General features: G+C 35.5%; 1 protein-coding gene across 1 annotated transcript in view; it reads right to left on the reverse strand.

Moving 5' to 3' along the window:
• Positions 1-8,217: 8,217 nt before the first annotated feature.
• SLC25A46 (solute carrier family 25, member 46) overlaps positions 8,218-24,050 on the reverse strand; it is a 31,051-nt gene continuing 15,218 nt past the window's right edge. Inside the window, exons 6-8 of the mRNA XM_008591304.1 lie at positions 18,152-18,208; positions 16,800-16,857; positions 8,218-11,820 (exon numbers count right to left, since the gene is read on the reverse strand). Of these exons, the coding sequence (XP_008589526.1) occupies positions 11,242-11,820; positions 16,800-16,857; positions 18,152-18,208 (694 nt within the window). The 3' untranslated portion in view covers positions 8,218-11,241. The remainder of the gene's footprint in view (positions 11,821-16,799; positions 16,858-18,151; positions 18,209-24,050) is intronic.

Here is a 24,050-nt window from a genome sequence, read left to right on the forward strand (position 1 = left end):
TTAAGACTTGATTTGTGGTCTAACATGTGGTCTACCCTGGAGAAAGTTTCATGTGCTGATGAGAAGAATGCATATTCCGTGGTTGTTGGATGAGATGTTCTGTTGATATCTGCCAAATCCAATTGGTCTAAAGTGTATATTAAATCTTATGTTTTTTGTTGATTTGTTGCCTAGATTATCTGCACAACATTGAGAGAGAGGTGTTCAGATTCCCAACTATTATTGTATTGGGATCTATCTCTTTCTTTAGGTCTAATAGTGTTTGCTTTGCATATCTGGGTTCTCCAGTGTTAGATGCATATATATTTATGATTGTTATGTCTTTCTGCTGTATAGATCCCTTTATCATCATAGAAGGCCATTGCCTTCTTTGTCATTTTTTTTAAGGTTTTTGATTTAAAGTCTATTTTGTCTGATATGAGAATAGATACCTCTTCTCATTTTTTATTTCTATTTGCAAGGTATATCTTTCCCATCCCCTCACTATTAGGCTGTGTGAGTCTTTACAGGTAAGGTGAGTCTCTTGAAGAATACATATAGTTGGGTCTAGCTTTTTAATCCAATTAGTCAGTCTATGTCTTTTGAGTGGTGAATTTAATCCATTTACAATTAAGGTTGTTATTGAAAGCTATTGTCTTTCTCCTGTCATTTAACTGCTTTTCGTATAGTCAATTTAGGTATCTTTTGTTCCTTTCTTTCCTTTTATTGTTTGTCTTCAGTGCTCATTGTTTCTTTGATGTGGTATGGTATAGTTTCTTTCTCTTTCTCATTTGCATATCTTTTTTACCAGTGTTTTATGTTCTTTCTCATGAATTCATGGTGGTGATTATAGTCTTTTGGGTTCTAGGTACAGGACTTACTTAAAATTTTCTTGTAGAGCTGGTCATGTAGTGGTGAGCTACCACAGTATTTGTTTGTCAAAGAAATGCACTATTTCCCCTCCATTTCTGAAGGATAGCCTTGCTGGGCCTAATATTCTTGGCTGGCAGTTTTTTCTTTCAGTCCTTTGAATATATAAGCCTATTCTCTTCCAGCATGTAGGGTTTTTGCTGAGATGTCTGCTGTTAGTCTGATGGGGACTCCCTTACAGGTGACTAGATACATTTTTTTATCTTGCTGTTTTTAGTATTCTCTCTTTTTCTTTGACTTTTGACAGTTTGACTACAATGTTTCTTGGAGAGGACCTTTTGGATTGAATCTGTTTGGTGATTATTGATCCTCTTTGATCTGGAAGCCCATATCTCTACCAATACTTGGGAAGTTTCCCCTATTATTTCATTGAATATGTTTTCAATGTCTTTTCCTTTCTTCTCCCCTTCTGGAACACCCATGATTTGGTTGTTTGTGTGCTTAAGATTGTCGGCTAGCCCTTAGATTTTCTTAATTTAAAAATATTTTTTTTGTTTGTTTGTTTTTGTTTTTGTCCTCCTGGATTATTTTGAAAAGACTGTCTTTGAGATCAAAATTTCTTTCTTCCACTTGCTATAACCTGCTGCTCATGCTCTTAATTGTAGTTTTCATTTCATTGAATGAGTCTTTCAATTCCAAGCGTTCTGCTACACTTTTTTATGGTACGTATCTCTTTTTAAATTTTCTCCTTCATGTCTTGGATTGTTTTTCTCATTTTGTGTTTTGTTTATCTGAGTCTTCCTGTATCTCACTGAGTTTCTTTAAGATTGTTAATCAGAATTCCTTTTCAGATGTTTCAAGGATTTGACTATTGTTTGGGGTCTGATATTTGAGAATTATTGTATTCCTTTGGTGGTGTCATGTTTTCCTGTTTTTTCATGTTTCTAGTATTCTTATGTTGATGTTTGGCCATCTGGTGGAGCAGTTGCTCCTTCTATTGTTCTAAGATATCTTTAATGGAAAGAGACTCTCTCTCATAGATTTATATATATTGCCCACTGGGTGAGGTTCTTTTAATTTTGGTCTCAGTAGACCGAGAAGTTTCAGTATTTCCAGGTAGACTCAGTTGTTCTGGATAGACTCAGTAGTTCTAGGTAGACTCAGTAGTTTCAGGGGAAACCGGCAACTACTTCTGTAGCTGAGGCTGTGCTGGAACGTGGGGCCATACAGGAAGCTCAATGGCTGGGCCCATGCATGTGGGTGGGGATGTGTGGACAGCTGTTGCAGCTGGGACCATGCAGGCAGCTGGATTTCTAGGGCCACACAGGCAACTGGGGTAGCTGGGGCTTGAGGGTGGCTGGATGGTGGGTCTCACACAGGTGTGCGGGGCCATGAGGGCAGCTGGGTGGGTGGAGTGGCTTGGGCTACATGGGTGGCCAGATGGCAGGGCCCATGTGGGCTTCTGGGTCTGTGCAGGCAGCTAGAAGGTTGGAGCCATGCAAGGTGCTTGGGCCACATGGGTAGTGATTGGGGCTGCATGAGTGGCATGAGGGGTGTAGTGGAGCTACATGGGTGGCCAGATGGCAGGGCCCATGTGGGCTTCTGGGTCTGTGCAGGCAGCTAGAAGGTTGGAGCCATGCAGGGTGCTTGGGCCACATGGGTAGTGATTGGGGCTGCATGAGTGGCATGAGGGGTGTAGTGGAGTATGCTGCATAGGGTGAACTCCTGTGTAGGGAGAATGGCCATGGCTCTGGGACTAGACAACTGCACAGGTAACTATGGTGGTGGTGGTGGGGGAGAGGGCCGGGGCAGGAGCAAGAGGAGGCTCAGCACTAGGAAGTGTTCAGGGCCAAGCAGATTCTTTCTCCCACAAGGGAGAATTCCTCCTGCACTGATCTTAGTGTGTCATAGATATGTCAGCCACTGAAGCCATATGCCTCTTTCTCTCTACACCATCCTGCTTGGTTTTCATGCTCTACAGGTTCTTCACCAGGCTCTTGCTGCCCTCCCATTATGCCTTTCCACTGACGTCTCCCCTGTATTTAGCTGTCCTTTTCTTGCTCTGGTCTCTTTCTTTGGGAGGATTACTTCCTGGGCACTTCTAGTCTGCCATTTTGCCCCACCTTGAAGATGATTTTAAATTCTGATTGTATATGATGGCAAAATGATGACACTATGGAGAAGGGAGGCCAGTTTACAAAAGGTAATGAATTTAGCTTTCAATACATTGAACTTGAGGCAACAGTGGCGAACATAGTGCCAATGTGTACGAAATAATGAGGAATGTGGATCTGGAGCTTAGAGGAGAGATCAGGACTGATGATAAACATTCAGAAGTCAATTGAAGCAATGATAGTGGAAGATACATATGTTCTAGGTACAAAAAAAGTAAATACTTAAAAAAGAGTTTGGAAAATTCTAAGGAGCAAGGAGACCACATGGATTTTCTCATTTAATTTTCACAATACCCTAAGTGATAGGTATTATTTCCATTTTTGCATACGAGGAAACTAAGCATCTTGAGGACAGATAATTATTCCAAGGCCACATAAATTAAGTGGCAAATCTAAGATTTGAATCTGCAAAACTTGACTCTAGAATCCAGGCTTTTAAGCTCTAAAGGAGACTACTTTTTAAGTATTTTTGACTAATTCTTCATGTTTCTTTTTCTTTTTTAATTGAAACAATTACACATATTTGTTGGGTACAGAATTGACTATGAGTATTTGTTATAGTATGTGATGGTCAAATCAGGATAGTTGGTGTATTTGTCATTGCAAAACATATTTATTCTTTGTGGGCATTTAACCAATTTCTCCCTGCCTTCCTCTCCTCCCCCTTTCCCCACTTCTACTAACCACAGTTCTCTTCTCTCTTTCTGAGAGTTCAATGTATTATTGTGCTTGTTGTTTGTTTCTCTCTCTCTTTCTCTTTTCCCTCCCTCCCTCCCTCACTCCCTTCCTTCTCTCTCTTTCTTTCTTCCCACTAATGAGTGAGAACATGCAATATTTCTCTTTCTGTTGCTGAGAATGGCGGAATTTTATTCTTTTTAATGGTGGAGTAGTCCATTGTGTATATTTACCACATTTTTTTTTTTTTTTATTCAGCCATCCATTGGTGGACATTTGGGTTGGTTCCGTACCTTGGCTATTGTAAATAGAGCTGCAATAAACATGGGAGTGTGGGTATTCCTTAGACATGATGATTTCCATTCCTTTGAGTATATACCCAGTAATGGGATTGCTGGATCATATGGTAGTTCTATCTGCCTAATTTTGATTTCTAGCTTTGTATTTAATTAGTCACTAAACTTTGTGGAGTCTTTAAGTTTTTCTAGATATAAGATTGTGTCATCTGTGAATAGAGATAGTTTTACTTTTTCCTTCACAATTTGGATGTCTTTTATTTTTATCTTGCCAATTGCTCTTGCTAGAACTTCTAGTAGTATGTTGAATGGAAGTAGTGACAGTGGGCATCCTTGTCTTATTCTTGATCTTGGGTAAAAAGTTTTCAATCTTTCACCGTTAAGTATGATGTTAGCTGTAGGTTTTTCATGTATGAGCTTTATCATGTTGAATTCTGATTCCTAGTTTGTTGTTTTTATCATGAAAAGCTGTTGGATCTTGTTAAATAATTTTTCTGCATCAATTGAGATGATTGTGTATTTTTTTCCTTCATTCTTTAATGTAGTAGATTACACCAATTGATTTTCATGTATTGAACCACCTTTGTATTCCTGCAATAAATCCCACTGGGCTATGATGTATAAACGTTTTAATATGTTGCTAAATGCATTTTGCTAGTATTTTTGTTGGAGATTTCTACATGTGTATTCATAAGGGATATTAGTCTGTAGTTTTCTTCTCTTATGGTGTCTTTGTCTTCTGTATCAGTTCAGTCCTGGCCTCATAAAATGGGTTAGAAAGTAACTCATTCTCTCCTCTTCTATTTTTGGAAGAGTTTTAGAAGAATTGATTCTAATTCTTCTTTAAATTTTTGGTAGAATTCACCAGAAAAGCCATCTAGTCTTGGGCTTTTCTTTGTTGAGAGGTTTTTATTTGTATTTTCTATTTCTTCTTGAGTCAGTTTTGGTGGTTTGTGTGTATTTAGAAATTTGTCCATTTTATCTAGGTTATGTAATTTTTGGCATACAGTTGTTCATAATATTCTCTTATAATTCTTTTTATTTATGTAAAATCAGAAGGGCCCCCTTTTCATTTCTGATTTTAGTAATTTGTGTCTTCTCTTTTTTTAAGTCAGTCTAGCTATATGTCAATTTCGTTGATCTTTCCATAAAACCAACTTGTTTTTGATTTCTCTATTGTTTTTCTATTCTCTATTTTCATTTATCTCTGCTCTCATATTTATTATTTTCTTCCTTCTGCTTTTAGTTTACTTTGCTCTTTTTCTAGTTCCTTAAGGTGTATAGTTATTGATTTGAGATATTCTGTCCTTTTTAATGTAGGCATTTACAGCTATAAATTTCCCTCTGTGCACTGGTTTTACTACATCCCATAATGTTTTCACTTTCATTTATCTTTTTAAAAAATTTTTTAGTTTCACTTGTGACTTTTTCTTTTACCCATAGGTTAAGCACTTCATGTAATTTTGTTATGCTGTTTTCACTTTCATTTATCTTTTAAAAAAATTTTTTAGTTTCACTTGTGACTTTTTCTTTTACCCATAGGTTAAGCACTTCATGTAGTTTCCACAAACTTCTGAGTTTTCCAGTTTTTCTTCTATTAGTTTTAGTTTTATTCTATAGTGGTCAGAAAAGATACTTTGTATGATTTCAGTCTTTTTATATTTATTAAGAATTGTCTTGTGGCCTAACATATGTTCTATTCTGGAGAATTGTTCCATGTGTACTTGAGAAGAATTTGTATGCAGTTGTTGTTGCATGAAGTGTTCTGTATATGTCTGATAGGCTTAATTGATTTACAGAGTTGTTCAAGTCCTTTTTTTTTAATTGATCTTTTTCATTCTTTTTTATTGGGCTGTTTTATCCATTATGGGTATTGAAATGTCCAGCTGTTATTGGATAATTGTCTATTATTCCATTCAATTCTGTCAACTTTTGCTTACTATATTCTGGGGCTCTATTGTTAGGTGCCTATGGGTTTATAATTGTGGTATCTTCTTGATAGATTGAACCTGTTATCAATATATAATGTCCTTCTTTATCTCTTGTAACCCCTTCTGATTTAAATTCTATTTTCTCTGATAGTGATATAGCCACCCAACCCTCTTCATTATTTACACAGAATATACTTTTCCATCTTTTTCTTTCAAACTCTTTGTGTCTTTGTATCTAAACTGAGTCTCTTGGAGACATCATACAGATGTATCATGTTTTTTTAATTCATTCTGACAATCTCTGCCTTTTAAATAGGAAGTTTAATTCATTTACATTTAAAGTAATTACAGATAAGTATAGACTTCTGCCATTTAGCTATTTGAGTTCTGTATGTCTAATATGCTTTTCATTAAATTCCTGCACTACCTTTTTTTTGCATTAAGTAATGTTTTTGTATTGTACAATTTTGATTACCTTCATCCCTTTTCTGTATATTTAAAGAACTATCTCCTTAGTGTTTACCTCAGGGGTTACGATTAACATCTTAAACATGTTAACAACTACATCTAAATAATACCACTTTAATTTCAATAGTATACAAACACTGTGCTCCTATACATTTTCATCCTTCTTCCTTTATGTTGATCTTTTCACAGGTTATATTTCTATACATCGTCTGATCATTAAAATAGATTTACAATTAATTTTATGCATGTTTTTGTCTTTAGAATTATACAGAAAAGAAAGAGGAGTTACAAACCAAAACTACAGTAATATTGACTTTTATACTTACCTATATAGTTAATTTTATTAGTATTCTTTATTTTTTAATATGGCTTTAGGTTATTATCTATTCTCCTTTCTTTGCAGCCTTAAGTCGTCCCTTTAATATTTCTTGTAGGGAAGTTCTACCGGTAAAAAGCTCCATTAGCTTTTATTTATCTGAAATGTCTTAATTTCCCCTTCACTCTTGAAGGATAGTTTTGCTAGATACAGAATCTTGCCTAACAGTTTTTGTTGCTGTTGTTTGTTTTTAATTTCCAGCACTATATATATATTATATATATATGTATATATATATATATAATATATAATTCCATTGCCTCTGCTGAGTAATTTCTGTTCTATTCCTTCTGGAACCAAGGACAATAAACTGCTGTTTTTAAGACTGCCACTAATACCAGAAGGGGATGGGAACAATGGCAAGTGAAGATACAAAGGTTTTCTACCATCAAGTTGCCTTTTTCTTGATTCAGCATTCACTTGTTTGCCATGAACTTTTGACAGTTTCCCAGAATTCTGACAAAGTTGGTTCTGAAGATTTGTTGTTGTGTTTTTTCCTCCCGTTTCTATGGAGGGACAGGAGTGTAGAGCTTCCTACTAGCCATTTTGCTGTCCTCACTCCCCAGTTGCTTAGTGTGGGACAAGTCACAACCTATCTGTATCTATTTGCTCCTTAGTTAAACAGCACAACTACAAAAATGGCAATATGGCTGTAGTGAGGATTAAATACAGTAACATGTAAGACTTTTACAAAATATAATGCAGACAAAAACCCAAAAAACATACTTTAGGAAACATGTTACTTGTTTTATGAACTACATCAGTTATATCACTTTTATGATGCTAGAGAAGGATTTTTAAATGGTGAGCAAAATAGTTAATTTTACATACATGTTTTTCTTTTTACTTCTACCTAAAAAATATACCTTATCTTTTACCAGCCTGAGCAGTTCTCTAGAATCAACTAGAGAAAAGTACTGGTTTTATTTCAACATTTTATTGAACTTTTTATCTTACACAGTTTACCCAAAATATTTAATATACCAGTAAGACAAACTTAAAAAAAAAAAGACATACAAACCAAACACCTCTTTTAGCTGAGGTAATATGGTATAAGATTCATTGTCAAATCACAAGTTTTTGTTACTCTGCTATATAACTTGGTACCATATCAATGATACTCAATGACTCAAAAGTAAGACATCACACACTCAGTTTATATGTGTGTGAGAGAGAGAGAGAGAGAGAGAGAGAGAGATTATGTACAACTACTTGAAAGAGAAGAGAAAGCAGAAATGCCAACTTTAAGTATCACTGAAATTCTAGTGCAATGTGAATTGCTACCAAGAGATTTTATTTGCTCAATGTAAGTTTTGAAAATAATTCAACACTGGTGATGTTTTTTAGAGCCGGCTGAGTGGTCTTTTCTGCTCTGACAGATTAGTAAGCTAACTGAAAGCAAACATCTTCCACAATCTCAGTTGATAAAACAAACATCAAAACAGTGATTTTATGTTTTGTTTTTTATTTTCTGAGGAGTCTTATAAATACTTGGATAGAAATACTGAAGTATTTGTACCCAACCAATGAAGTGAATGTTTTGAGCAGTTATAACATAGCCAGTCCTAAAAAAACAGTTGTGAAAGTCAGGCACATGTGCAAAATTGAGCAAGATCTCTTATTCCTTCAGTTTTATGTTTCTACAAACACTGGCTAAGGTATTAAGTACCACAATTTTCAAATTAGCTTGTTTCTACTGTCTCATATTTATAACATCTAGTGCTCTAAGTTTGAGGGAGGGCTTGAATAAATAACCTTGTTATCCTAAGGATTTTTTTTAAGGGCCCTTAAAATAAAATTGAGAAGGGCAGCTCTGTAAAGTCTATATACATATGTCTAGTAAATCAATTAAGAAATTCATTTGACATACTATGCTAATATTTACCACTTTCTAATTCAATCACTTTCATTCTATATAATTCAAATTAAGAAACCCTTAGCTTAATTAAGGCAAGCGTATCACAAGCTCCATGGCCAAAATATGGCTTATATAAGAGACCACTGGGCCTTTGGAACATTTCAATAGAATCTTCTTCACAATGCTATTAGTCATAATGAGTTAAAAAGTATTATTCTGAGCTATTATTATCTTATGAGATGTAACCCATGGGTATTTGGTTTTGGTACCCATAGGTTAAAGAAAAATAGCAATTTTAAAAAGAGGAAGAGTGTATCTGATGGTAATTTTACTTATTCTTTTCTAAATACAGTGAAACATATTCATCCAGCCTAAATTTAAGTGTTTGACTTTTAAAGATTTATGTTTCAACTAATTCAGAATGGCACTAAAAAATAATTAGTATTTTACTTTCTGATTTTCAATTTTAGTTTTAATGTTAATTTGTATTCTTTCTCCAAAGAGACAGAAAATAGACCAACCTAACTTGTGTGTGGTTGTATGTCAGCCTATCAGCCTTATGATTCCACAATGAAACAGATTTATGTAACTTTATTTTCATGCTAACTTTTAACAGATAATCTTGAAATATCTCATTTTTAGCTAGATAAAAGACCCCACAGATTTTCACTAGTAAATACTTGATTCCATTCAAATTCTGTTCTAGAAATTTCTGAAATTTAAACTTTTCTGGTTTATTTTGATCTGAAATAGCCATGATTATAATAAAAATAAAGGGTTTTTAGGAAGTTTAGATAAACATCTAAAAATTTATTTAGGTCAAATGCAATGAAAGCAATTTAAATGCCATAGGTTGGACAATGCAAATTATAATCTAAAAGACTGACCATAAAATACAGAATGTGATAATGGTGTTTTAATTTTATTTCACCCCTCTTGGCAGAATTAAAAAATGGAAAACTTATGTGTTTCAGTAATTAAAACACACACATACAGACATACAAACACACACAAAAACAGTATAGAACTGCTACTTATGTACTGTTTCACACTTTTTGGAGATCATACTTTTGTCCCAACACTATTAATCACAAAAAGTAACCATTTCTGTGACATTTAACAAGAACAAGAAATTTCAATTTGTATGCATTCTAGGTTGGACAAAATCAGTAGAAAGTCGCTGCACTTTAGATAGCTAAATGGTTTGTGGTAAAACTGTGATCATCCACACAAAGAAATAAAGCTTTAAAATATTTAATGATGGATCAGTCAAATGCATATCATTTTACTATAGAGCCTATCCACCAAATTAAATTTAGAAACAGAATTTTTTTATTAAACTGATAATGTTTTTGCTTGCTATATGTTGAAATGTAATTTTGCCCCCCTCATCCATAAAGCACAAGAACAAATTTCCTTTAGGGTCTGTATTTTTCCTTCAGTATTCATCCAAACAGTTTAAATAAACAGTGATAAAGACAACTTGCTTTTCCCTTTACGTATATCTAGCTTGAAGTATAAAACTTTAAGCAAAAACTGAAAGAAAATAAAAATGGGAGCCATTATTCAATGATGACTATATGGTAAACAAGAGGAACAAATTCCCAGGTAAATTTTAATTTTGTCTCCTGCAAGACAAGTCATTCAGATATGAAAGGCAAGTGAGGTTCCTTTAAGTACCCAATTTGTAAATGTGAAAACAGTTATAGTTGTCATGATTATTTTATATTCTCTCTTAAGTGTGGTTCTAAAAATAGCCTGACAATTCACAAAACTAGATAAGCAAACCAAACTTTATACACATATGACAAGTTTTAAGTTGCTGGCACTGAAACACTGGGTTTGGATATGGACAAGTATGCTATATTTGACTTAAATCTTTTGGGTTAAATTGGCTTTTGATGTTTTATTCTGATGTTCAAGCAGAAAGTGCACTACTTCATTTTATTTAATAAGCTTATCTAAGAGTACAGAATTTGTAGGGATGATGAAGGAATTCCAGGTTATATGTGTGTACATAAATGGCTTTATATAACACACATATGTATAGCCATTAAAATAGTTATATAAGGACAATATAAGGACAATGCAATTTAAAACCCTTCAACTCCTGTTTACAGATAGCCAAATCTAACCCTTTTAGTCTTTTTCAATGATGACATAATTTATTTCCTTAAAGGTGAAACCTCCTGATACTGTACACTGTATTAAGAATAATATACCAATGTCAATCTAGAAGGTAAAAAAACATGTAATAAATACTAAGGTCAGATGGAATAGATTCGACTCTCTGAAATTTTGTTTTATATTTGATGATAAATTTTTGCTTCTGCCCAGGTTCACTTTTTCTTCAGCATGTAGAGTGCTACACTAGTTAGAATTTAATTGATATGTTATTTTTACTGAGTTTTCAGATTTGAAATAGTTTTGATCCAAAATATACACCTATGCGTTAAAAAATAATGAAGAGTCAATATAATCAGCATGGGCTTTTTCTACCAGTTTCACTTTCCAATCCACTTTTCCCCCCAGTATTTCACTTTTATCCCTCATAATTTCATAGCAAATTATCCAGATTATGTCTTCTACACTAACCAGTGATAGAACCTAAATTTCAAATGCTATTTTGAAGAAGTGTAGAGTAAATAATTTTGGTAATCTGTAAAACAGCTGCATGCAGTGTGTACTGAATTATAACAGCACCAAACCCTTTATAAAAACCAAGCACTCCTTCCTCTTGCTTTATGGTATTTATACAGTCTCTCATTCCCTCATACTGTGTATTAATTGGAAGCACTTCATAGCCAAGGTCTGTATTGTCAATGATTGTGCGTGTTCCTTGAATGTGAAGGCGGTGCAAAACTGTTTCCAATGGGTAAAGTATAATGTCAGAGCAAAGACTGGCAGCAAAGTTAGCAATAAGTTCTGGAAAATAAGCATCCAACATATTCTGCATAGGACTAGTGCTCTCAGCTAGATGGCTATTATAAGTCTTTCTCTTTAGAATTAGTAGGACAAACTTCTGAATGACTGAGCTGATGATGTAATGAAGAACTCCATGCAGCACCGTAGGGAAGATCAAGGAAAGAAGCGGAAGAAGTCGTTTGCTATGAGGCACTCCCATGCCTATCACTCTTCCAATTCCTTCTCTAACACATTCCAAAATGCCAGTATTATCTCGAATTATCTCACTCTGAAATAAAAATGATGAAAAACGTAAAACTTAACATTTGCTTATTTTGCCACAAAAAAGAGACACTTACTTGGTCCCTTTTAAATACTAGTTTTCTGACTAAAGAGGGAAAACATCAACGGTTTGCATACTTCAACTGTTACCTAAGCATTCAATTCTTTTTTCAAATGAAATCTTATAAAACAGGTACTGTGAAGTTGGGAGCTATTCCTATTGGGGAAAGGAGATCGGGGTGATGTGGAGGTGAATACATCAGTTTTCCCCAACCTTAAGAAGCTCCTTAGAACTCATCTGAACAAGCAACAACTCCATGATGGCTAAGGAGGCAGTATAGTGCTTAGAGTTCTTAAACACAGGTCTCAATCCTGCCTCCATTCCTTACTGCTTATGTAACCATTGGCAAGTTACTTAACTTCTCCAAAGCTTTAGTTTACCATTCCATAAAAATAAAAACTAGTACTACCCACTTTTTATGCACAGAATTGTTGTGAGTGTTCAATGAAAAAAGGCTTGGTACCCAGTAGGCACTCAATAAATGTTAGTCTTACTATCATCTGCAACATCTGCCTTTTTATAATTTTGGAGATGTGAACAAAAAAGTTTGCAATACAGATTACAGAGATACAAAAAGGCAGAAAAAAAAAAAGAAAAAAAAAAAAACAGCTAAAAGGCTAATTTAGCTGCAGCAAGACTGCAGAAGAGTAGAAGATGAAGTAAAAAAGGTAGCCAGGGGCCATACCATGCCTCATACACCACTGTACAGACTCTGGCTTCTAGTCAGATGGGAAATAACTGTTTGATTTTATGTAGAAGATGGATATGAAACAATTTACACTTTAAAATAATACTGACATTTGTACAGAGGTAGTTGAGAGCAGAAGCTGAGAAATCAGTTAAAAAGTCACTGCAATTATCCAGTAAGGAGAAGATGGTGGCTTGGACTAGGAGGAAGTAAAGTGGTTCAATTGTGCTTTTATCCTAAAATCAGCCAACAAGAATTAGTAGTGGATTACACTGGAGGCATAAAAGAGAGGAGTCAAAGGTGACCCCAAGTTGATTGTCCAGTGGAAATGAAGGAAGAGCACTAACTTTTACTGAGCTGGGAAATATTGCTGGAGCAGCAATTTGGGGGAGAAGATGAAGAGTTCTGAAATGCTAAGTATATAAACTCCAAGTGAAATTTACAATCAAGATTATAAGAAAAAGGTCCAAGCTGGACATTTTGCAATTGTGGGAGTTTTCATTAAATAGATTGTCTGGCTACTGCTAAGCTACGGCTAAGGCCTGGAATCCTCATAGCACCAATGGTCTAGCTCTTAATCCTGTTCATGACACCAATTGTAAAGCTAGGTGACCATGCTAGTTGTCACGGCTCTTTTACCTGCTGGTAATCCTGCACCGACTGGGCCAATGGTTGAGCTAGGGCTGGGTCTGGAGCTCCCAGACCCCTCAAGCCCATTCACAGACTGGGTCACAAACCCTTCACATGCCAGACTGGGTCACCAGACCCTTCCATGCCAGGCTGGGTCACCAGACCCTTTCACACAGGTTTATGAGCTAGGTAACCGGCAACACAGTCCTTGGAAGCTGCAGGTATGGAAAAACATGGCCACACAGGGCGGGCACCAGAGGCAGTAAAACACCAGCCAAGGCAGCGCTATGTGGGCACACTCACTCCACCCACACAATGTTTACTGAACAATCCTGAACCGGCTCTGAGGCAAGGGGGGCCTGACCAAACTGTTCCACCTTCCCAACATAGATGATATTTAAAACTATGAGACTAAAATGAACTTGCCTAGCCTACTAACCCATTTCCCTACTTCTGACCCCAGTACCCTTCCCACTCCAGTCTATTTTTGAAACAACAGTCAAAGAGATCCTAATAAAGACAGAAGTCAGATCATTTCACTGTTCTTCTCAAACCCGCCAAAGACTTTCCACCTCTCCCCAAGTAAAGGCCAAATTATTATAATGATCTACAATGTCCTATATGATCTGGTCCCCACTTACCATTCAGGCCTCATCTCCTGTTTTACCCCTTGCTTAGGTAGCACCAACCATATTGGTTTCCTTTCTACACCTCACACACTCATAATACAATCCCAACTAAGGGCCTTTGTACTTGCTTTCCCTCTGTTTAGAATGTCCTCCGAAATACCCATGTTGTTCTTAGTCTCAGACCTTTACACAAATGTCACCTTCTTAGTGAAGCCTTTCCTGACTTAAAAACATATTAACTGCCTCTTCCTACCCACTTCACATCTTATTTACCTTCCTTGCTTAATTTTCACTTTCTTTAGCATTTATTACCATCTAATATACTTTATATTTATCTTATATTATTGTGGGAAGATAGACATCAATAAGTGCTATGACGGCAGAGAGTTTTTGTCTGTTTTGTTTGCTGCTGTATCCCCAGGGTTTGGAACAGTGCTTGACACAGGTTGGCACTCAATAAATATTTAGTGAATTAAAAAAATGTTCAGGGGCCGAGCCCATGGCACACACTTGGGAGAGTGTGGCGCTGAGAGCGCAGCAGCGCTCCCGCCATGGGTTCGGATCCTATATATGGATGACTGGTGCGCTCACAGCGCTCACTGGCTGAGCGTGGTGCGGCTGGTCTCAAAAAGGACAAAAAAAAAAAAAAAAGTTCAGCACTTAGGGAAGACAAACTGAAAAGATAAAGTGAAGTCAATCAAAACCTTGATTTAGGGCCGGCCCGGTGGCACGCTCAGTAGAGTGCGGCGCTTGGGAGTGCAGCGGCGCTCCCGCCGAGGGTTCAGATCCCATATAGAGACCGGTCTGCTCACTGGTTGAGCGTGGTGCGGGCACGATACCGAGGGTTGTGATCCCGTTACCAGTCACGAAAAAAGACAAAAAGGAAAAAAAAAACAAAAAACCTTGATTTAATACTATGCTGAGAAGATCTTAGGGAATATGAGTCAATACGGATCCTTAATCAGCAAAGATATAAGCACTGCAACTTAAGAACACTAATCTTGCATGTGTACATAGAACGAACCTTTAAAATGAAGGGACTGGAACAAGGATCCTTAATGAAGAAATGGATCACTAGAAAGTTCTACTCGTGGGCTTCAGTAGGTGTTCTTCAGGAGATCTATGTATAAATGTGTGGTTTTCAAGGAAAACAAAGGTCTCAAAGAGATCTGAGCTCCCCATAAGGCAAAGAACCACTGAGTATAAAGCAGGAGGAAAGAAGATAATGTAATAAGCTGAGTATGTGGTAAAGAAGGGATGAGAATGGAGGCCTATCGGTGTGGAGAAACAGACAAATCTTAGAACTTATTCAAGTTAGAACTAAGAAGGCATGATGACTCATTAGCTATGAAGGATGAAAGAAACATAAAAATCAAAAACTTTCCTAAAACTAGAACTACAGTGTTGAATCTTTAGGGTGAAGATAACAATACTGCCTTTAATATAGAAAGTGAGAGGAGGGTCTAGATGAGATTGTTTTTATAAGTTAAGCTTGAGGTGAAGATTTAATTTACAAAAAGAGTAGAGTTAAAATTATTCATGTGAGTAAATGAGCTCTCCCAGGATAATGAATATAGTATAAAAAAAAAAAGGGTCAAGGATTGAGCCTTAAGGTACAACAGAAGGGATGGTAGAGTAAAGAGGTTACTGAAAGAAGATAATGTTCAAGAAAGTAGAAATCTCAGAAGGAAAAAAGAGTTCTAGAAAAGCAGACAAAAGGAGTCAAAAGGAGAGAGTTAGCAGATGGAATCTGGAGCAGGATGGACATTAGGTTAAAAAACACAGAAAAAAAAAAAAAAAACCCTTATCATATAGTGAGCTGGGCACTTACATAAATAACTCATTTAATTTTTATAACTCAGTTATTAAAATACTATTCCCATTTTATGAATGAGAAAATTAATCATCACTCTGCTTAGTTTTTTTCCTTATATAATTACCTTCTTGCTACTTTTTTTCCCCCTTATCTTTAAAATGGCAATATGGTATAGAGTAATAACTCTGTAAATTTTATAGCACCATACAAAGGTTCTATCATTTATTAACACAATGCCAAATGCAAGGGAAAAGGAAAGTACATTTGGGTCACTAGATGTTAAGTTCATTTGACTGAAGTTAGCTTTAACAACAACAGCAAAAAAATTCAAAGGTCAGTGACCGGGCCAGAAAAGAAAATAAGTTGAAAAGAGTAAGTAGAAGAGGAAAGGCTGATCCACTGGGGGTTTTTAGAGAGAGAGGGCACTCATACATACTAGGGGAAAAAATATGCTAGAGGATCTAATACTGGAGACAGAAAAAAGGTGTACAAATAGTTGGATTTTGTGTATAGGTAAAGTTAGAACTACCTCATCTTACAGTTTTAAGTGTAAATAAGAATATAGTGAGAGTCATTTAATTCAATGTACTTGAAGCGCCACCATGTGCTTAGGAATAGTAAAACAAGCACACAGAATTTAAAATGCTAGCAGGAATTGCTTTAGCTTTCTAGTACTTACCACAACAATAATATCAAATATTCCTTAAAAGGCATATTTAAAAAGAATGTTGTTAGTAAATTACCTATGGGGACCACCTGCTCACTGTCAGGATGATTATCCATCATGTTTATGCTCCAGTAAATATTAATTTACTGTCTTGTCCTATGACAAGCCATAATCATCTGAGTTGTACATAAGGGCCTTAAAAAGTTTATAGATTCTTTGTATTCAGAGAGTCATAGGCTGGGTTCTGAAATATTTGAATGAAGATTATAGTTGCCTATGGAAGGAATAAAAATAATTAAAACTGGAAGTGTGACCTAAATTTGCAATGGAAATATATATATCAGCAATGTGGAACTTATGTGTGGTGCCTCTGAAATAAATATTTTAAAAGGATACTTTCTTACATTTTCCTGCTACAAAATCAGATATACGTAACATATTGATTATTCCAAAAAAATATTCTTAACTATAAAAAGACAATAAAAAATAGCTCACCTGTACCGTTTCAATTAGACTTGCTGAATAAAATGGCATTGCTACCACATAAGTTAGGCTGTAGAAATTAAAATAAATTTATCAGTACAGTGAAACAGGATGGTTACACTAAACTTTTTAATATCTGCTTTTATAAATTAACATAATTTACATTCAAGATAGAATGATGTTTTTAAGGTTTTCGAACATTAATACCTATGGCCTAAAGATATTAACTTCTGAGATCTGTAACATAGGATGTTTTATTCAAGGGAAATGAAAAAAATCAAGTATTAATAATAATACAGGGACAGCCTGCAAAGAAAATAGATTTTATTTTAAACTAATAAAATGTAGGCTCATTTGTGATTCCTTGTTTGGACAACTACCTGCACAGAGCTAAATGAAGCCTATGATACTTAAATATTTAGGATGAAAGATCCATTCCTTAGCTTGCCTATTTAGTGATGTTTGAACAAGTACATTTTTCTGCTATTATCCTGTTATCATTATCTACTCCCAGACTTCCCATACAGCAGAGCAAAGCCAGACTTCAGTGGTGAGTGAAGCCCCCTTTTATTTTCAAAAACAATATTATATAGCTTTGCAAAGTTGTTTCTTTTCAGCAATAATTAGACATAGTAATATTACAACTCTGCAATCCTGCAAAATACAAGGGATCTTCAATAAGTTCATGGAAATATTCATATTATATTTTAATTCTATTTTTTCATGAACTTTCCGAAGTACCCTTGTATAGTTATTTAAAATAATATCAAGGTGGGACTTACCTAACCCTTATGGGCCAAGTCCTGGCAAATAGTGGTTTTCAAGGTGAATGGAACATCACTAAGTAATAATGTGCTGGAATGTCCCATAGAGGGAGCCAGCAGGCTGGAGGATTTCCAATTCACAATCTTCAAAAAAAATTAAAAAGTGAAGAGTAAAATCCTAGTCTACAAAAATTGTTACTGTTGTAAAAATCACTAAGTGCCTTTAGGACTGTATTTTAATGTCACTAAGGTTTTGGTTTTTTTCATTACCATACAAATACATTTGTATCTCTGCTTAATAATAAAATGATAATTTTCTTGAAAATTTGGCTTAAACAATTTGAAGACCTTTTCTAACTTCCTAAGAACAGAGGAATACATTAGGCTGTGATGCCGGTCTTTCAAATTTAGTAAGATTTATTTTAAAGATAATATGTATTTAAGAATTTTATTCCTAAACTCTATGATACTTGTCTTTTGAAGTTCTATTCCTACAAATATTTCATTACTATAATTTCCTTCACTATACTTATTTAATAAGATTTTTTTCAATTCTAACACTATAAAAATTTCCAATAAAAATTCCATTTTGACACTTACGATTTCAGTAGAAGGTGTTCTCCGATTTGTTTAGGATTCCACTTGTGTGAAATCTCCCTACAATGTAAAGATAAATTTAAATAAAACGAAAGCCATGTTATTTAAAACATCTTGACTTAGCCCAATTTTCAAAAAGGTAATCAATTTCTAATATTTCATTTAATCTGAAGGAGAAATATATTCTAATGGTGAACATTTTCCTTTCTGGAACACATTTTGAACTACTGCGGTGGTTTGAAGAGAGCAAAAACATACAAGGTGTTTCTGTATATGCTAATAGAAGGAGCTGACTGAGGAGGAAGAGGTACAACAAACTATAAAAATGAACATGATAAGACATTAAAGAAATAGATATAAAAATAATAGGTTAAAAAAAAGAGAATGAATGGGGAAAGGAAAGGCAAACAAGGAACAAGATAAAGGAAGGAAAAAGGGCTTTACAAAGTATATAAGAATAAAAGTTTAAAAAGAGAACAAAATCAAGTAACTGTAATGCAGAAATACACATTACATTTGTACAGCAACTAATTTCCAAAGTGCCTTTACTCATTACGATGACATTAATTTTGTGATCATTATTATATTTTATTATCTTTTTGAACACCCACTATATGCTAGGCACTGTGCAAAGTACTTTGCGTGAATTATTTCTAATCCTCACAATGATCCTATTATCCCCATTTTGTAGATGAGGAAATAGGATCAGAGAGGGTTCATAACTTACTCAAAGCCATACGGCTAGTTAGTGTGGAAGTGGGTTCTAAACCCTGGCCTCTATGACGTAAGTCTGCACCCTGGCTGCACTTGTTCTCACCTTATTTGATACAAAGAAGAATCCTGTGAGATAAGCAAAGCAGGTATTGTCCTGTTTGATTTACTGATGAGAAAAATAAAGGTCAAAGAGATCACAGAGTATATTTAAAGGAAATAAGCAATAAGCAAAATGCCAGATCTGGAATGAGGGTCCAGGACCGTGTGCTTCTTGCTATTTAGGTTACCTTTGGAAATCAGGAAAAAAAAAAAAAAAAAGAAAGAAAGAAAGAGAGAAAGAAAGAAAAATGAAGAGAGGCAAGCTGAAATAGGACAAAAGGGTGATAAAAGGGAAAAAGTTTTATCAAGAGAAAAGTAAAAAAGGAGAGAATATGGAGAATAAAAAGGAAGGTAAATAAGAAGGCAGAAACAAGTGAAAAGGCAGAGAGAGGGGATAAAGAAGAGAATAAAGAAAAGAAAAGGGAGTGGGGAGAATAAGAGAAAAAGAGAAGTGCAAAATAAAGATGAGACTTGCTGCCACCAGTTCCTCTGATGGAACTGATACCCATTTCACCCTGGACACAGAAGAAACCTAAAAAACATTTTCTATTTGAAATAAATGAATGTGAAAAATATAAAGAGATAAAGAAATAAATACATTTTATATTAAAAGGGTGAAGAAAATTAAATGAAGTTATTAAAAAGGTAAATACCCTAAAAACAAACTCAGTACAATTATAGCACAGGTAGTATGCAAATGTTCCTACACTTTTTTATGAGACCAATAGAACAACCACCCATGATTTATAAGACCTCAGAGAGCCTCCGGGGCCAAACTCTGATGAAATTCATACTAGGATACTTATTTGGCTTGAACAACACAAAATATAGCTGAAATGGTATTCAACGATTAAGTCAAAAAATGAAAAAAACAGTTTAGACCTTGCATCTAACTGACAGTTACTTAATGATTATAAAACAAAATATGCTACATACTTTGTAAATCATCTTGGCACTGCTATTACTCTTACTGTGGTCTCAGAAAGTAATACTATACGTTATTATGACATTGATTTTAAGCATGAAACTATCATCAACACTATGGACAGATGGGTCTGTGACCCGAGTTTCTGTAAGGGCAGAACCACCACCCCTTTAAATACAGTGCTAATTATGACTCCAATTCTTAAGATCATTAAGATAAAAGAGGAGAAAAAAAGATTTAAAACACTATTAAACAGATTGAATTAGCATATGTAAATGCTTCAATAAGAGGGTAAGTGTAAAAAACTTACTTGTGATTAAATCTTTTTATATTTCATCATCAAATACCAAATATGTGTGAAGATATTTTAATTCACTATTTTCAAGCAAAAACTGCCCTTGTAAATGAGCAACAAAATGAAGAAAATTGATTAGAATACCTTGCTTTTCTCAAAATAGTCTGGTTTTCCATTTGACAGATTAAAATGCATACTCCTATGCATAATCAGTGCACAAAAGCAATAGAATTTTAAAAGTACTCTATAACTAGTCTTAATTTCCACATGGTGCAATAGTTTCCCTTTAAAATACAAACAAACCAAAAAACACTTCCCTCAACCCACTCCAAACTCTTCATCTTCCAGTTACCTGTCTTCATCTCTCTTCACAGCCAACTTTGTAAACTTGCTATATCCACATCCTAACTTTCCACTCACCTATGAACCCACTCCAAATTGACTCCTACCCCATTATCTTATAAAAACAGCCCTTGCCAACATACCCAATAACTTCACTAAATCCAATGGACATTTTTAAGTCTGTACCCTATTTGACATTTCAGCAGCCATCAGGCATGCACTTGTGTTCCTCCCTCCTTCTTGAAGAACTCTTCGCACCTGGTACTCCACTAGCCCATATACTCTTTTGGTTTTTATCCTCCCTTCTGGTCTCTCCTTCTATCTCCTTTGCGGGATCACCTTAACTCAGCCACCTATTGCTAGAGTTCTTAAAGGCTTAGGCCCTCTTTTCTTACTCCATATGGTATTCTCCTTCACTAGGCACTCTCATCCAAAATAATGGCTTCAAAATCTCCAAAATTTATTTAACTTCAGTTAAGACTTTTCCTCTTTATGCCAGCCTCATATCATCTACCTGCTGACAACTCAACCTGGATATGATAAATGACCCGAAAATGAACTTATCCAATAAAAAGTCTTTCTTCCTAATTAGACTCTTTTAGTGCTTCCTATTTAGGAACTGTTGAACCAGAAAAGAAATCTATTGAATTAGAGGAAGATTTCACTGTGTTTAAAGTAACATGAATTTATTTATTTATTTATTTATTGGCAGTGGGCCAATACAGGGATCTGAACCCTTGATCTTGGTGTTATAAACATCATGCTCTTATCACCTGAGCTAACTGGTCAGCCTAAAAATAGCATGTGTATAAAGTAAGTGAATTCAGAGAAATCATTGGGAGAAAACTGCAGGTTGTTTACACTGGTACAACCACAAATGTGAGAAGAGTCAAAACTAAGTTGGAGTTTAACCAAATGGGCTTTGTGAGAGACTGAACCACACAGGTAGCCTTGGTTATAGGAGCTCCTACCTCATGGTAATGATACATGAAAAGCCACATGTAAATAAAGTAAAGCATATTTTGGAGTAGAACATCACAGGGTCTAACTCACTCCAACCGGTGGAAAGTTAGGAAGAGGATTGGGAGAGGGTCTAACAGTAGACAAAGAGGTCACAGATGATGGTCCTGGGTCACATACATTTTCTTTAAAAAAAAGTAATACTGAGAAACTATAAGCTTGATGACCTAATGGGCACTAGATGTCTGTGGTTTTTCTCTCTGATGTGATAATCAGTATAAAAAAGTAAATATCAGCAAATCCATACTGTTGTGCCTGTTCTACCTAGCAATCATTGTGCAATTAAGAACCCCAGTCAAGGAGACCTCAGAGCTCATCTTTTTCATGTGGTAGTTTCTAGTATGAACTGCTTTGAGTTATGACTTCACTGCCTTGTTTGCCATGACTCTGCTTTACCTCAAGAAAGGTCAACTCTGCCCAATGAAGAATAAATAATTTAAAAAAAAAAAAGATATTTACACTCTACTTCAGAAAATGGCTTCATTTGAAACCCAGTTATACAAGCCCAAATCCTAGAAGTCATCCTTGATACTGCCTTTTCCTTTATCTACCACTCCTAATTCATCACCAACTTCCATCAATTTTACCTAAGAATATTTCAAAACTGTCCACTTACCTCCATATTGAAAGAAGCTACCCTGGTCTTAGCTACTACCATCATTTCTCACCTTGATTATTGTTATAGCTTACTAAGATGCCTCCTTTTATCCACTTTGGTTCTCCTGCAGTCTTTTCATCTATAGTTACAAAAACCCTTTGAAAACATAAATCTGATGTCATTGGCCTTGCCTAAAACTCCTCAATATCCTTAAGGTGCCCTACCAGGCTTTTGTGCATTGATTAAATTGTGTTCCCAAAGTTCATATATTAGAAGCTTAATTCCCACTGTAACTGTTGAGGATGGGAAATCCTATTATGGTAATTGAAAGGTGGGGCCTTGAAGAGGTGATTAGATTCTAGGACCATGACCTAGTGAATGGATTAATAATGATGGCTGATAGTTTGGAGGTGTCATTCCTCCAAAGCTCATGTCAAAATCTGATCCCCAACTTGGCGATGTTGGGATTGGTTTGGCTTATGGGGGCAGATCCCTCATGAATAGATTAATACCCTGGGGGATGGGGGTGTCATGAGTGAGTTCTTGCTCTGCTAGGTCCCACGAGAGCTGGTTGCCCCCTTCTTGCTTCCTCTCGCCATGTGATCTGCTTGTACCCACCAGCTGCCTGCCATTTTCCACAGTGCGTAGGAGCAGCTTGAGGCCAGATGTAGCTGTCCCAGAATTGTGAGCCAAATAAATCTTTTTTCTATATAAATCATTCAGTTTCAGGTGTTCTGTTATAGCAAAACAAAAATGAACTAATATAGCAGCCAAGTGCTTGGTTCTGAAGGCTTTAAAAGAAGAGCTCATGAGAGTTTAGTCTTTCTCTGCTCCACCATTTTCTGCCATATGAGATCCCTGGGTCACTGTTGCCACCACCAAGACCTTTACCAGATGTGTTCCCTGGACTTTGGACTTCCTAGCCTTCGAAACTATAAGGAATAAATTTCATTTTCTTACAAATTACCCAGTTCCATACATTTTGTTATAAGCAACAGAAACAGACTAATACACAGGCCCTGAGTGGTCTGGCTCTCATCTAGTACTTCAGCATTGTCTCACACCACTCTCTACCTTGCCTTCAGGCCTCCAGTCACGCACTCCTTCTCTGTTACTTGAATTCTCCAGGCTCCCCACTGCTGCAGCATTTTTCCACAAACTTGCTTGTGCTTCTTACTCGTCACTCAGATCTCAGCTTAAATGTCATTACTAAGGACATTGTTCCTAACCCTTTAATACTCTCACAGAACTCTCACATTCTTTTCCTTCAGAGAACAAATTTCAATTTGTAATTATTTATTCATTAATGGAATTATTTTACTTAATGTATGTCCTTAACACTAGATTCTGAGCTTCGTGGTAACAAGTAGCTTTTGTTTCTTTTCCTCATTGTAATCCTGATTTCTAACACAGGACCTGGAACACAGTAGGCACTTAAACAAATGTTACCTAAGTAAATAATTGAATAAATGAGTGGAACTTATCACCAAAATTATCCAAGTAGAACAATGCAATAAAAATAAACTTTTGTGTTTTCTTTAGTGAGATTCAAAATGATGAAGAGAAAACACATTCCCACACAATTAACAGGTCTTTATGTCTATTGAATAAGAAAATTAGAGGATAAAATTTTATAAAATTCTATGCCTTCTCATTCCCGTTTCTTTTTTCCTTCTCTATAACCTGAAGTTTATGTTACTCCATCTCTGCATTAGAGTAGCAATATTACTTGCCTAAAGTTCCAAAACTAAAAAGTGGTGTAGTCAGGACCTGAACCAAGTGTTGTTATTGCAAGTACTGACAAATGGAATTTCCTGCAGTTTGTTAAATTTTTTTTTTTTTTTTGTCTTTTTTGTCTTTTTCCGTGTCCGGCAGCGGATCGCAACCCTCAGTGTTGCCCCCGTACCGG

This window comes from Galeopterus variegatus, unplaced genomic scaffold (assembly GCF_000696425.1).
Source record: "Galeopterus variegatus unplaced genomic scaffold, G_variegatus-3.0.2 Scaffold6823, whole genome shotgun sequence".
Lineage (NCBI taxonomy): Eukaryota > Metazoa > Chordata > Mammalia > Dermoptera > Cynocephalidae > Galeopterus > Galeopterus variegatus.